Here is a 12,960-nt window from a genome sequence, read left to right as displayed (position 1 = left end):
AATGATGCTAATTTAAAAACACACGGATAAGTGTGAGCTAGCGTTCACGGAGTCTCCTGTGTGTTTGGCATTGCACTACAGTGTTGTATACTAATCAGTCCTCACAGCAATCCAATGAGATTGGCTAACAAGGAAACTGAAGCAGGGAAAGGTCAGGTGACTAGCCCAAGGTTGCTTACACTCCCAATGAGTGCCATGATTCTGGGCACTGAAGGGGTGCTGGGCTGTGGGAGCACCCCCACCCAGCTGAGTCAGCACCGTGCTGTGTAAACTTACTTGACCAGTTCTTGGTTCAAAGGTAGAATCAGACCAGGATATTCCTCTGAATGAGAGACATGGGGTAGGAGTTCTTATGCAGAGAGCACAGGCTCAGAAGGTAAGAGCAAATGAGAAGTAAATTGTAACGTTTCCCCTGGCGCTTCCTGACCCAATGGGAAGGAAAGGGAGACCCCAAAGCAAAGAGGCGACAGGGTGTCAGCAGGGAATATTGGCACTGTCTGCAGGGGAGGAGAATGGTGGGCAGTACTGATCTGAAAGCCTGCAGGGGCCCCCAGGGAAGCCCCCTTGCCTACTCAGGGGGGCTCAGACTCCAGCATCAGGTGCCACTGCAGAGACTGCACAATCCCAAGGCCCCAGGCTGTCCTCCAGAGATGGCTTCAGGGCTCTGACTTGTATGGACCTTGTCTGGGGACCTTCAGGCTCTTTTCAAGGATACTCGGCATTCAGTGTGACCCAGGTACATCTCATCTGCTTGTGTGGACTGAATGTGTGTGCCCCACCCACTCATATGTTGAAGCCCTAACCTCCCATATGATGCTATTTGGAGATGGAGCCTGTGAGGTAATTAGGTGTAAGGAGATCCTGAAGGTGGAGCCCTGGTAATGGGATTAGTGCCCTTATAAGAACAGAAACCAGTGAGTTTGCTCTCTCTCTATTTCAACTCATACCTCTACACCTGTCTCTCTCCCCCCTTCCCAACCCGGCCATGTGAGCACACAGTGAAAAGACAGCTGTCTGCAAGCCGCAGAGCTCTCACCAGAACCCAACCAAGCTCGTACCCTATTGCACACTGCTAGCCTCCAGAATTGTGAGAATGTAAATTTCTATTGTGTAAGCCAGTCCTATGGTGTTTTGTTAGGCCGTCATGCAAACTAAGATACTCACTGATCCTTTCAAACCACAATGCAACTTTGCAATATATACAAATATACAATCATTGCATTGTACATCTGAAACTAATATGTTATGTCAATTTTACCTTGATAAAAAATTAAGGAAAAACCCCCACCATGCTAAAAGGCAATCACATCATTACATCTAAACTCAAACTGCTGACTAATGCAGGTAACATCAGCCCATGGGGAAGTGCAATCTTGTGACTGTGAATGAAGTGCTATAAATGGCATTTGTTTGAAGAGTCCAGACTTTTATTAATCCTCACCCGAGGATATATTTTCCATTGATTTTTTAGAGAGAGTGGAAGGGAGAGGGAGAGACACACAGAGAGAAACATCGATGTGAGAGAGACACATCGACTAGTTGCTTCCCACAGCTCCTCCCCACCTCCTCTACCAGGCCCCGGAATTGAGCCTGCAACAGAGGAATCAAACCCGAGACCCTTCAGTCCGTGGGCTGACGCTCTCTCTATCCACTGAGCCAAACCGGCTAGGCAAGAGGCCAGTATTTAAATATTTTTTAAAAATATATTTTATTGATTTTTTACAGAGAAGAAGGGAGAGGGATAGAGAGCCAGAAACATCGATGAGAGAGATCGATCAGCTGCCTCCTGCATGCCCCCAACCGGGGATGTCCCCGCAACCAAGGTACATGCCCCTGACCGGAGTTGAACCCGGGACCCCTCAGTCTGCAGCAGGCCGACGCTCTATCCACTGAGCCAAACCGGTTCGGCGAGGCCAGTATTTAAAGTGGACTGCCCTCAGGAACCTTTGCTGCTGCAGAGGAGTAAGAATTAGCCAGACAATAAAAACTGGGAAGGAACAAAAAAAGAGGGAACAGCATAAGCAAACAAATGGAGGCATGACCAAGGTTTGTGTGTGAGAGGCAGGGAGGGAGGGAGAACCAGGACAGGTCACATCGCTACAGCCCAAAACCCAAGTAGCAAGTAATGGGTCAAGTTAAACATTTTAAAATGCAAACAAAGTGGGAGGGTGGGGTGAGCCTGGCGAGGCTCATGTGTGCTCTGGGGAGTAAAGAGGATAAAAAAGAGGCCTTTGTTTGAAAGTAAGAGATGAGGAAGAGGAAACAACAAAGTGTTCAGGCTGGAGAGAGAGCGCTCCAACAGGGACCTCTGGATGCTACAGAGCCCTGACCAAATGGGCCAACATCAGTACAGAACTCTCTACACGGCTCAGGTGGGAAGTCTAAAGGCCTTTCTGTGCATATGGAGGCCAAGGTGCCGTCTGTTTTAACAACCAAAGCTGCCAACACCCCAACCACAGAATGCACCACAAAGCCCCAACTTCAGACCTGGAACACCTTCAATCTAATTTTGTAGTCAATTGTAAGCATATTTTAAACTAGGTTTTGAATCTGGGTCTATTAGGAAAGAAAAGACTGCCTCAGTAATCACTATACTATAAACTAAAATATGTAAGTGCTGAAAGAATGTCATAAAATGTCATAAAAAAAATTCCCAGAGGGGAAGAATAGATGTGGCTGGGCATCAAGCAACGCTTTGAACCAAGTCTTCTCAAGCAGATTGGACTTAGGAGCATTTGGGAGGACTTCCTGGAGGAGGTACAGCTTTGAGCTGAGCCTTGAAAATCTCATAGGATTCAAAAGCAGAAGAGAAAAGGAGGAAATTCCTAGAGAGGGAGGGGCCCACACAAGCAACAGTGCTTCCAAGCTTGGGGCAACAGTGCTGTGTTCCAGCGGCTGCAGGGCACAGATGTAAAAGCCTGCGGATCCTGGAGGAGCTGCTCGGCGAGACAGCTTGGCAGCCGCCACGCAGAGCTGAACGCTGGGCCACCGGCTGCCTGTGGATTAAGTGGGCGGACAGAGAGCCAGCGATGGGAGATAAAAGGGAGTGAAGTGGATAATATTTAGAAGCAAACTTGAGGGGGAAAGAACGTCGGCAGCTTGGCTGGCAGGCCGCGGCGCACGTCGCATTCTTCAGTTTCCTCCCTCGGAAAGCTGCATTACCAGGCGACCTCTTCCTGGCTTTCAGAGATGTCCAAATGGGAACTATTAACAAAGGCACGCGCCCATTTTTATCTCCGTCACAAAATGTTTCACCGCTCAGGCTTTCCGTCTCGGGCCTGCCATTGGCTGGCAAGTGTGTTACGGGAAGGAGATCAATGGGTTTGGGGACCGGGCTTCTTGGAATTCTTGAGAACTGGTCCCTTCCAACTCTAAAATTTTAGACGTCTATGAGCTGAAAATTCTTCAAAGCTGAGAGGCCCGGATTTCATAATGTGAAGATTCTTCGAGTCCCAAAGTGCCTCTAACCTAACATTCTAAGATTTTACCATTCTTAGTTTCCCTCCTTCACAGAGGCACCTAAGCCATCCTGCGCATCTGCTCCTGAGTTTGTTCCCACCCGCCACTCCTCTGTTGTGTTAATATATTAAATGTTAAAGTCTGAGTTAACCAGTTCAGAGAGAGCGGACACAGCCTGCCAAGCCAGCAGCGGCGCTCTGCAAACAGCTCTCTGGGCACAGAAAGGATCTAATACACATGCTTGGGGGTTGATGCTAACAGGTCCCCCTTCCTGTTAGGGACTTCCACGCCATGTGCCGGGCATTTGCTGAGCAGCTCCTGAGCACAGGGCTCTGTGTGGGAGACACAATGGGGTTGGCAGGCTACAGAGCACAGGGTAGAGATGGGCCAGAGGAAGCCAGCTTCCCAGCTCAGGAGCTAGAGTCCCACGGTGCACACTGGGTCAGCCTGTGTTTTGATCCTACACTGAGGGACTCTCACTCTGCAGATGACTTCTGGGGAGAAGAGGACTCTGCATGGTCTGAGGGGTGCCCTGCTGCCTTGCGGAGGTGTCTGATCCCTTACTCGGGAGGGCACATAGATTTGATGGGGAGCCACCAGTAGGGACTTTGGCTGTGGACTAGAGGGCCCATTGGTCAGTGCTGTTGTAACTGCCATGGAGGCTTGAAGAAGACAGTCCTCATACAAGGACTAATGACACCCACTCTTCCTAGCTAGTCAGTGAACTCTCTGCAGGAAAAAGCAGGCTGTTCCCAGGTCTCTGCCCCCAGCCTTGCCCTGGTCTAATACTAAGGCACTCCGGTTGAATGAGTGAGAAAGTGAGGGAGAGGAGTCCTAATGGAGGAAAAGGCTCCAGGGCTGGGCAGGTGTCCAGCAGACTGTGTTGCGACAGGCTGGGCTCTCTCCGCTCTGCAAACTGCAGCGGGAGACAGCAGGATCACCCACCAGAACCAGCAAGCTTCCGGACAAGCAGGTATCAGCAGCAGCCCGCCAGAGACTGTCCGTCCCTCCCAGCTATGGAGAACACAGGCTCAACATCTCAGGGTGGCTCAGGGTCTCCAAGATATGGGGCCAAAGATGAGCACCGCAGAAATCAGAGCTGGGCCAGCCCTGGAAATCATACAGCCCACACTCTCGTGGGACAGAGAAGACAATCTAGGCCCAGAAAGGGAAAAGGACTAGCCCAGACTCACAGGGAAGGTAGGAATGGGGTCAGGGCTGGAGCCTGCTTTGTATCTGAACAACCCACTTGGTGATTTTCATATTTTGTGTCCTTATAGGAAGGCATGGAGCTATTAAAATAAAGTTCAAGGAGGGGGCTCCTCACATATGCAGTCTCTTCATTCATTCATCCATCCATCCATCCATCCATCCATCCATCCATTCAACAGTGCTGCATGGTGGAAGGAGGGGAAGCAGAGATAGTCATATCATGGTTTCTGACCATTCATTCATTCTCTGAATACTAATAGAGCACCTAATAATAGTGTTGGCCCTGCAGGGTGCAGATAGAGGAGCTCTGACTAGAAACCAAGAGACTCTCCCTTATTTAACTGTGCCTGCTTAGGGGTGGTCCCTTGGAAAGCTGGGGGTGTCTTTGAGAACTCTGATTTTAGAATCACCTATAGATCCGACTTGTAAGCCAGTAGAAAATCAGAGTGAGCACTTTTTAATTATCTCTATTTTTTAAATATTTTTTAGCAAGATATGATCATCTCTCGCCACTCAAACACACACCCAGATAATGCCTTCTAACTATTAAAAACAAAAATCATGTCAGCTCTCACATGCCTAAGAAACACGGACTCTGGCATCAGACACGCCCAAGTTTGGACCCTGAGCCCGCCTGGCCTGGTTGTGTAATCATAGCCAAATGACTTAACCTTTTTAAGCTTCAATTTATTGTCTGAGAAAGAGAGATGATGATACGTCTTGTCACATCTCTGTGAGGTTTAGAGATGATGTACTTACAAGGTGTAAGGTAGTGCCCTGTTCAGAGACAGAGCTCAATAAATGATGATTTTACGGTTTCTAACTCCCCAGTGAAGGGGCTATGGGATTTTACATACATCTTGGATAACCTTAGCAGCCAGGCCCAAGTGTTTAGGCTTTGCACACCCTGGATGGGTGACATTGCATGTTTGTTAAAACAAACAAAGTACAGAATGGCAGGGTCCTCATTTTTCTCATTATGCCTCAGAGAACCACATGACTTCGAGGGCCTCTCATGCAGCTCCTCACCCACTGGTGGGGGGGACTGAGGCCCCCTAGAGGGAGAAGGAGGTCTCCTAATCAGACCAGCAAGTGAGTGGCAGCCGGCGCCAGTCCCTGGAGGCAGCTAACGGAACTTATTGAAATCTGCAGGTCCCAAGACTGTCACAAGATCTGGACTAAAGGCTCAGGTACTCACGGGCCCCTGAGGGCAGGGGCCGCCACCACTCCTTATTACTCCAGCTTTACTCTGTTCAACAAAGGACGGGAAGTGGACACGGCTGCTAGGAGAAGGTGCTAACAGGGCAGGGATGAGGCTTCCCTCCTCTTTCTTTCTCAGTCCCGGAGTCGCCCCAGACTCTTTCCCTCTATCTAGGTAGTCATTTTACCCTCTCAGTAACCTCCCACATGTAGAGTCTTCTCACGTCCTCCCCAAACCAGCTCTACTGAGAAAGACTGGTCACTAACTGCCCCATTGGACAGACAGGAAAACCAGTTATACACAAATCACTGGCTTTCAGGCCAGAGCTGGGACTGAAATCTAGAGGCAAATCTCCTTTCAGCCCACGAGGCTGAGCTGTCTGTGACACATCAGGGAAATCTTTACAGGAGCTGCCTTCACCATCCCTGCCTCGGCCCCGTGGCCAAAAGAAATCATTTCTCCATAGGTATACATTTTCTAAGCAGTAAACTTTTAAGCCCTCAAGTCCTAAAAGGGAGAAAGAAACGGAAGAAAGGACTGAAGGAAGGATTACAAGAGGATACAAAATACCTAGTTACATGGGTGGCAGGAAGAGTGCATCCTTCATTCAGAGCCAGGCAGACTGGTTCTGTTCCTTATTAGCCATGTGGCCTTGGGCAAGTCACCCAACCTTTCTTGACTGCCCACCTTAGAAAACCCCAGGGCTGTGAGAATCCAACAAAATGGAAAAGCATACGGAGCTTCCTGCAGAGTGCCAGGCACGTGGAATTGATTACAACCGTCCCATGGAATGTCAGGGCTAGAAGGGACTTGGATGATGACCTAATCCTGGTGTCTCATTTCACAGAAGGGAAAAACAAGGCCCAGAGAGGGGAACTGACTTGCCCAAGGTCACACAGCAAACTCAAGGTGATGTTGGGGCTCGCACACTCCGTTTATATTAAAATCACAGACTAGGACCAATGAGCCCAATCTTCCAAGCTGTGCAAAGGTGGAAGGAACTTTTTCAGTGGTTCCCCAACCCAGGGAGTTCCAAAACGTAAGCTTCCTTTCTCGACTTAGGCAGAAAAAAATGTGGTATTTCGACCCAGAAGAAAATATAAAAATTTGAAAAATACTCAAAACTAAAATCCCAGGTCTTAATAAAAAGGTACTCTCTTTTAAGGCTTCTATTTCCCGCCTTCCTCTCTCATTGCTCCCCCTACCCAAAAAATATTTTGCAATAACAGTAATGCTGAAAGGAAAGAAAAAATAAAAATCTGATGCACTTAACAGATATTTTGGTACAATAATGCATCACAGATGTTCATATCAAACTGTGCACACGCGCATACAATTTTACTGAGAAGGCTGTTGCATTTCTGACGTTGGGGTGGGGGATCCCTAACAACCCCATCCACCCAAGCTCTGGAATCCCTCCCTTCCCAGTTAGCCCACAGCCGCTCATGGGGATGAAGGAGAGATTTCATCACCTCACTCCAAAATGATAACAGGACAAATTGGCGGGGCCGGACACTCTGGCAGGTGGTGAAGGGTGTGGAGATTAGGGAACCAAGAGGAGACCTGTTTCCTTTTGTTTGGGACTTGCTTCCTGCAGCCCTCTGGACGAGCTGGACCCAAGAACAGCGCTAAGAGCGGGCCCAGGCTGGAGATGGGGTGGGCACGTTTGTGAAACCAGAGATTTGAGTCCGTTTGATCTTCAAACATGGGCTTTGGAGACTGTCAGCGGGCTCCTCACTGGCCGATGAATGGCTCTCAGGAACTTTTCCTAAAACATAACCTCACACGCTTTCCAGCAAATGTTTGCAACCTACCAACAGCAGTGTTTCCAGACCCCGAAGAAAGATAGTGTTGTTGTTTTAAGGGAGACAGATTAAAGCCAGGGGCTGTTTAACCAGGGGGTTGGTGTGCTCCCTTCAGCTCTCGTGGATTCCTCTGTGGTTGGTACAAAGAGGGTGTTGAGATGATGGTGGATCCCCCACCTCCCCAGCCTAAAAAAGATATCGAGGCCAGACATGAGGCCTCCGAACAGAGGGGCCTCCCACAAGCCTGCCTCCTCCAAAATGAGATGGGCGGTGAGCGCTGGGGAGCCCGACACAGATAATATCAGCTCCCGAGGCTGGCAGGGGAAAGTCACTTCAGAGGGAGAAAGCCGGTATGTTCAGAGGAATCAGCGCGGGGCCAGAGAATGCACAGGATTTTCCCCCGTGGAGAAGGAGTCAGGCGTAGTCAGAACCCTGCGGGGCGTGACTAACTGCCCCAATATTCCTGCCACCAGGGCCCTCTGGGTAAGGACTCCACAATTATGGGAGAGCCAGCAGGAGGACCGACAAACCCGCCTTTCATTTGGCCGGCAAATCAATCTGGCTTCTTACCTCCCTGGGGACAATATTGCATTTCCCCTGGAAAAACAAAGGCCAGAGATCTCTGAAGGGGGATCAGTTTCTGCTGCTGTTTCCCTGGTGAAGAGCTTGCAACATCTCAGGAGCAGCAAGCAGCTCTGGTCCCAGTGGTCGTTGCTGGCCTGGCCAATTTATGGGGCCGTGTCCGTCACAGAGGAGCACGGCTCCCGGGCCCACGCCTCACTCCTCACTGGGGCATCGGCCCAAGCCCCATCTGGGGGCCTCTGTGCAGAAGCCACCGGCCCTGATGCGAGCCCCCACCCCAGAGAGACAGCCTGTTCTCAAGGCACAGATGTGAACCCATTGTTCCCAGGGCCTCCGAGTTGAGTTTGGGGCCAGTGAGCGGCGAGTGACCTCTGCCCATGGAAACAGGGCTTTTAATGACATTTTGCTGGATCAGGTCTCTGGCAGCCCGAGACTTTAAACCTCCTAGGCTCGCCCCTTCTCCCTGCCTCCACTCCTAGGTTCAGAAATCAGAACTGTCAACCTTTAAGTGAACACATTTCTCTGAAATTATTAACCCCAAAACTATCCTGGCTGGCTTTCTCCCAGCCGAGGGAGGCAGTCCGAGGGTCGCCTGGAGCTTTGCAAAGGTCCGGGAAACGACAGTGCTTCCCATCAACAGCAAGCCATAGACCCCAGGTCCACTCACCACACCTGCCCTGCCCCCAGGCCCAAGCACCAGGACTCCCTCTCAAGTCCCCTGTTGACTCGCTGCTGCCTGGATGTGCCCACACAGCAGCCTCAGGACAGCCTCTTGATCCTGAGATCCGGGCCTCGAAGGCAAACTTTCCGCCCCCTCTTTTTGTTTTTCATCACTCTGATGCTCCCAGGGAAATTCTTTCTGCTCAGGCAAGCACGGCAGGTGGGGAGTGTATATCCCCGACAGGTAACACCGCCGAGAGGGAAGCCAACACCCGAACTCTTACCCCCCAAATCCAGCACATACCAGTTTTCCCACAGACCACCCCAAAAGCAGCTGAAGAGCCGCTCCACAGTCCAAAAGACCCTCTCTCTCTGGGGGAATGGCAGGCCCTGGCTGCCAGAGAAGAAGACCAAGGGGCAAAGGGGCTGCCTGGCTCAGGGGCCAGGGGCCGCGTGCTTACCTGGGAGAAGTTGAGCCCATTGAGTGGATGGCACTGCTCCTCCACCCGCTCCACGGCCCCTGTGCTCTTCCTCATCTTCTCGGCCTGCTGGGCCAGGTAGAGGTCCAGCACGGGCACGCCCCGGGAACGCACGTCGGTCTCCGTGAGCGAGTTCACCATCAGCATCACCCACACGGGCCTCTTGCGCTCCCAGTTGCCCGCGATGGCATTGAACAGGTAGTCGGCGTACAGCCCCTTGCCCCTCTGCGCCGGCGTCATCCACGAGGGCATCATCAGCTTCACGTAGTCCAGGTGGCGCTTCAGGCGCCAGTAGAGCTCGCGGGGCAGCACGTCCTGCAGGTTCTCCCCGTGGGGCAGCAGCTGGCAGCTGGCCAGCGCTGTGATGGTGTAGGGGTCCGTCAGGTCCAGCTCGAAGTAGACACGGGCACTGGCCTGGAAGGCTGCCTTGGAGTTGTCCGGGATGAAGTCCCAGACGCGGGTGTAGGGGACGTGGATGGTGCCAAACAGGTAGGCCGGGGGGTCACGCCGAATAGTCCACAGAAAGGAGTTGAGGTCCCTTTGCTGCAGGAGGAGAGGGGAAGGAAGGCAGTGAGGCTGGTGGCAGCAGAGTGAACCCAGGTTAACACAGAGGGGGCAGGAGGAGGTGGGGATGGCAGGCAGATACCTCTACACGGGGCCCTGGGAAAGAGCAAGGGCTTTGGAAGCTGAAATGCCCACAGACAAATCCTTTGCTTTGTCTGAGCACACTGCTTCACTTCCACAGACTCAGTTTCCCCATTTGTAAATGGGGTGGAGGGGGGAGATAAGCTACCTCAGGGGTCAATGGGAGAATAAAAACACGCAATATATCTAAATAAGCGCTAAGAGCAGTGCCAGGCACAGAGGAAGGGGCAATGAAGGAAGCTCTCATTCTGATTAGCTTTCACTGTTTGTGCCCAGGTCTGCCACACCACCTGAGAATATTCAGGCTTGGGCCAAGCCAAACCTTCACCAGTGGTGTGTTTGATGGGGAGGGTGGGGAGAGGGGGAGTAAGAGTACTGCTCTGGTAAGAAGGGAGGAAGTCATATAACTGAAATCCAACCATTAGAAGATACTTGCCAAGAGCACTTTGAAAGCAGAACACCTATTAAAAATAGCACACCTATTTAAACAGCGACTTCCCATTCATCAGGGTGGATACAGTTTTCTTTTTGGAGGGCAGATCTGGGTGTCAGCTACTCTGCTCCACCAGCTGAAACCACAGATGAGAAAGTGCTTTAAAAGCTGCAGGCTACGTGAAGTCTCAGGCCCTGGCCTGGGGGAGGAGGATGTCATAGAATCGGTACCAAGAAATGTACACAGTCCGGGTGCTTGCCCGCTGCTCTCCTAAATAGGTGCACCTGGTCTCCAACCCTATTCTCTGTCATCTATGACCTAAGCTCCGACTAGAGTGTGTGTAGGGGTGAGCACTGAGGGGCATGGAGACAAGGGTCATTTCTCCAGATCCAGTTTAGGGTCAGGGGTTAAGGGGCATGAGAAAGCAATTGTCATTTCTCACAGGCCAAGTCATTTTCCAACCAGAGAAATCCCTGGACTGTCTGTCCACGTGGCACCTGCAAACTTTAGGTCAACTCAGCATTTCTCTACCTGATTTTAGCACAATGAAAAGTATGTTTCAGGGCGGGTGGAGGAAATGGCACCTTACTTTACTAACAACCAGCAACTGTAATATACCGGAGATACAGGCTGGCTCTGAGCGCCCTGCAGGTCACCGAGCTCCGGGTTGCAGCAGGAGTCAGGCCGATGGAGGTGCACCTTGTCCAAGGTCAACTACCTTTCTAACAAGGAAGCCAGTGAAGACCCTACAAGATCATCTCCTGCTCCCCTGGCCTCCAATTCAGGGTTATTTTCAACGTATTAATTTACACTTTGAGGGGGTATACTGTGGGAAATCATGAGATTCCTTGGTTTGGAAGGAAAATTAGGAGAACCAATAATTACTCAACCCCAAGGAAATATTAGGACAGCATCTATTTCCTGGCACTGCTTTTCCTGTCCTCTCAAGTAGGGCATTTGGAAGAGTGGGTGCTGGGGTCTGGGTTGGAAAGGGAGAGAAACGTGGAAAACTGCACTAGGGAAAAAGTGTGTCTTAGGTCAGAGTGGAGCGCAGGGGATCCAGGGAGGCTGGGGGCGGGGAGGGGGCAGCGTGTGAATGAGAGAGAAGGGCGCAAAGGAATGGTAGAAACAGAGAGTCACAGTAGGCAGGGAGAAAACTGGAGGGTAAAGGCAGGATAGAGGTAAGAAAGGGGCACAGAGGAACCATCCGAGAAGGACTAAAAGTTGAGGAGAGCCCAAGAGCGTCAGTGTGAGCTGGAGGAGCGCCCATCCAGGCTCCGGCGGAGCTGGAGCCGGGCGGCAGAAGCTCGGGAAGGGCGCCCGAGGCAGCACCTGGCGGGCGGAGGTGGAGCGGGTGGGCGGAGGTGGGTGCAGAAGGCAGGACCCCAAACCATCGTCCCCACGGGCTGCAGTGCCCCGGAGGCCCGGAGAGTGGCCGGGCAGGCGCTCGCTCACCGATCCGGGCGGCCGACACTGTCCTCCGTCCAGGGGTTGCGGGCGGGCGCGGGCGGTGGCCAGGAGGGCGGCGAGCAGCGGCCCCGCCAGGGCGGCGTGCATCCTGCCAGGACCCGCGGGGCGCGGGGACCCTCCTGGGCGGCGCCCCCTCTGCGGGGCGGGGAGCCCCCAGCTGGGCACCAAGGTTCCTCAGGAGCGCGGGGCTCGTTGCGGGATGCTGGGAGCCCTCTGGGGTGTGGCTGGATGTCCCCGCCGAACCTGGGGGTCCCTCGGGGGCGGGGCTCCGTCAGTTGGAAGAAGGGTACCCGCCGGGGCGGGGGCGGGGCCCGGGCCCCTCACCAGGGCACACAGCCGGGTCGGCCGAGCCTGGGGTTCTGAGAGCGCGCGGGGTCCAGGGCGCGCGGAAGTCCCGAGCTGCGTCGCGGTCCAGAGCGTGCGGGACTCCCGGGGCGGTACTGGGGTCCCGGCGTGCGGGATCCGGGATTATGCTGGGGACCTGGGGCGCGCAAGGTCCCAGGGGTGCGCCGCGCTCCAGGGGCGCGCAGTGGGACAAGTGCGGCGGCGAGCGCGGCGGGGGCGGGGGTCTGATCTGTGCGCCCAGCTGCCCCCGAGCCGGGCTCAGAGGGGCGGCGGACGGCCGCGCGGCCGCTGCCCGGGCTCCGCCATGCTGCTCCGCGGCCGGGAGGGAGGGAGAGAGGAGGGCGGGAGAGCGGCGCGGAGCCGGGCCGGGCGGGGGGCTGGGGCCGCCGGGGCGGGGGGAGGGGAGGACCCGGCGCGGGACGCGGGGGGCGGGGGGCCGCGCCGGGCCGGGCCGGGCCGGGCCGCAGGGAGTCCGGGCGTGCTCCGCGCCCCGGCGCGGCGAGGCGGGGTCTGATGGGCATGGCAGGCGCTCGCTCGCTCTTCTCTTGCTCCCTCGCTCGCTCCCTCACACACGCGCGGAGGGAGGCGAAGCCCGCAGCAGCCACTTCCCAACTTTCCAAACTTCCCAGCGCAACTTTTTCCTCTCCTCCCCTGCCCGCGCCTCCTCCT

The 12,960-nt window shown here is 53.6% G+C and overlaps 1 protein-coding gene across 1 annotated transcript in view; it reads right to left on the bottom strand.

Moving 5' to 3' along the window:
• TRABD2B (TraB domain containing 2B) overlaps nucleotides 1-12,654 on the bottom strand; it is a 203,819-nt gene extending 191,165 nt beyond the window's left edge. Inside the window, exons 1-2 of the mRNA XM_059689667.1 lie at nucleotides 11,932-12,654; nucleotides 9,381-9,941 (exon numbers count right to left, since the gene is read on the bottom strand). Coding sequence (XP_059545650.1) covers nucleotides 9,381-9,941; nucleotides 11,932-12,033 — 663 coding nt within the window. The 5' untranslated portion in view covers nucleotides 12,034-12,654. The remainder of the gene's footprint in view (nucleotides 1-9,380; nucleotides 9,942-11,931) is intronic.
• Nucleotides 12,655-12,960: the final 306 nt, after the last annotated feature.

The sequence above is a fragment of the Myotis daubentonii genome, chromosome 3 (assembly GCF_963259705.1).
Source record: "Myotis daubentonii chromosome 3, mMyoDau2.1, whole genome shotgun sequence".
Classification (NCBI taxonomy): Eukaryota; Metazoa; Chordata; class Mammalia; order Chiroptera; family Vespertilionidae; genus Myotis; species Myotis daubentonii.
The sequence above is the reverse complement of the archived record's forward strand: the minus strand, read 5'-3'. Positions and strand labels throughout refer to the sequence as shown.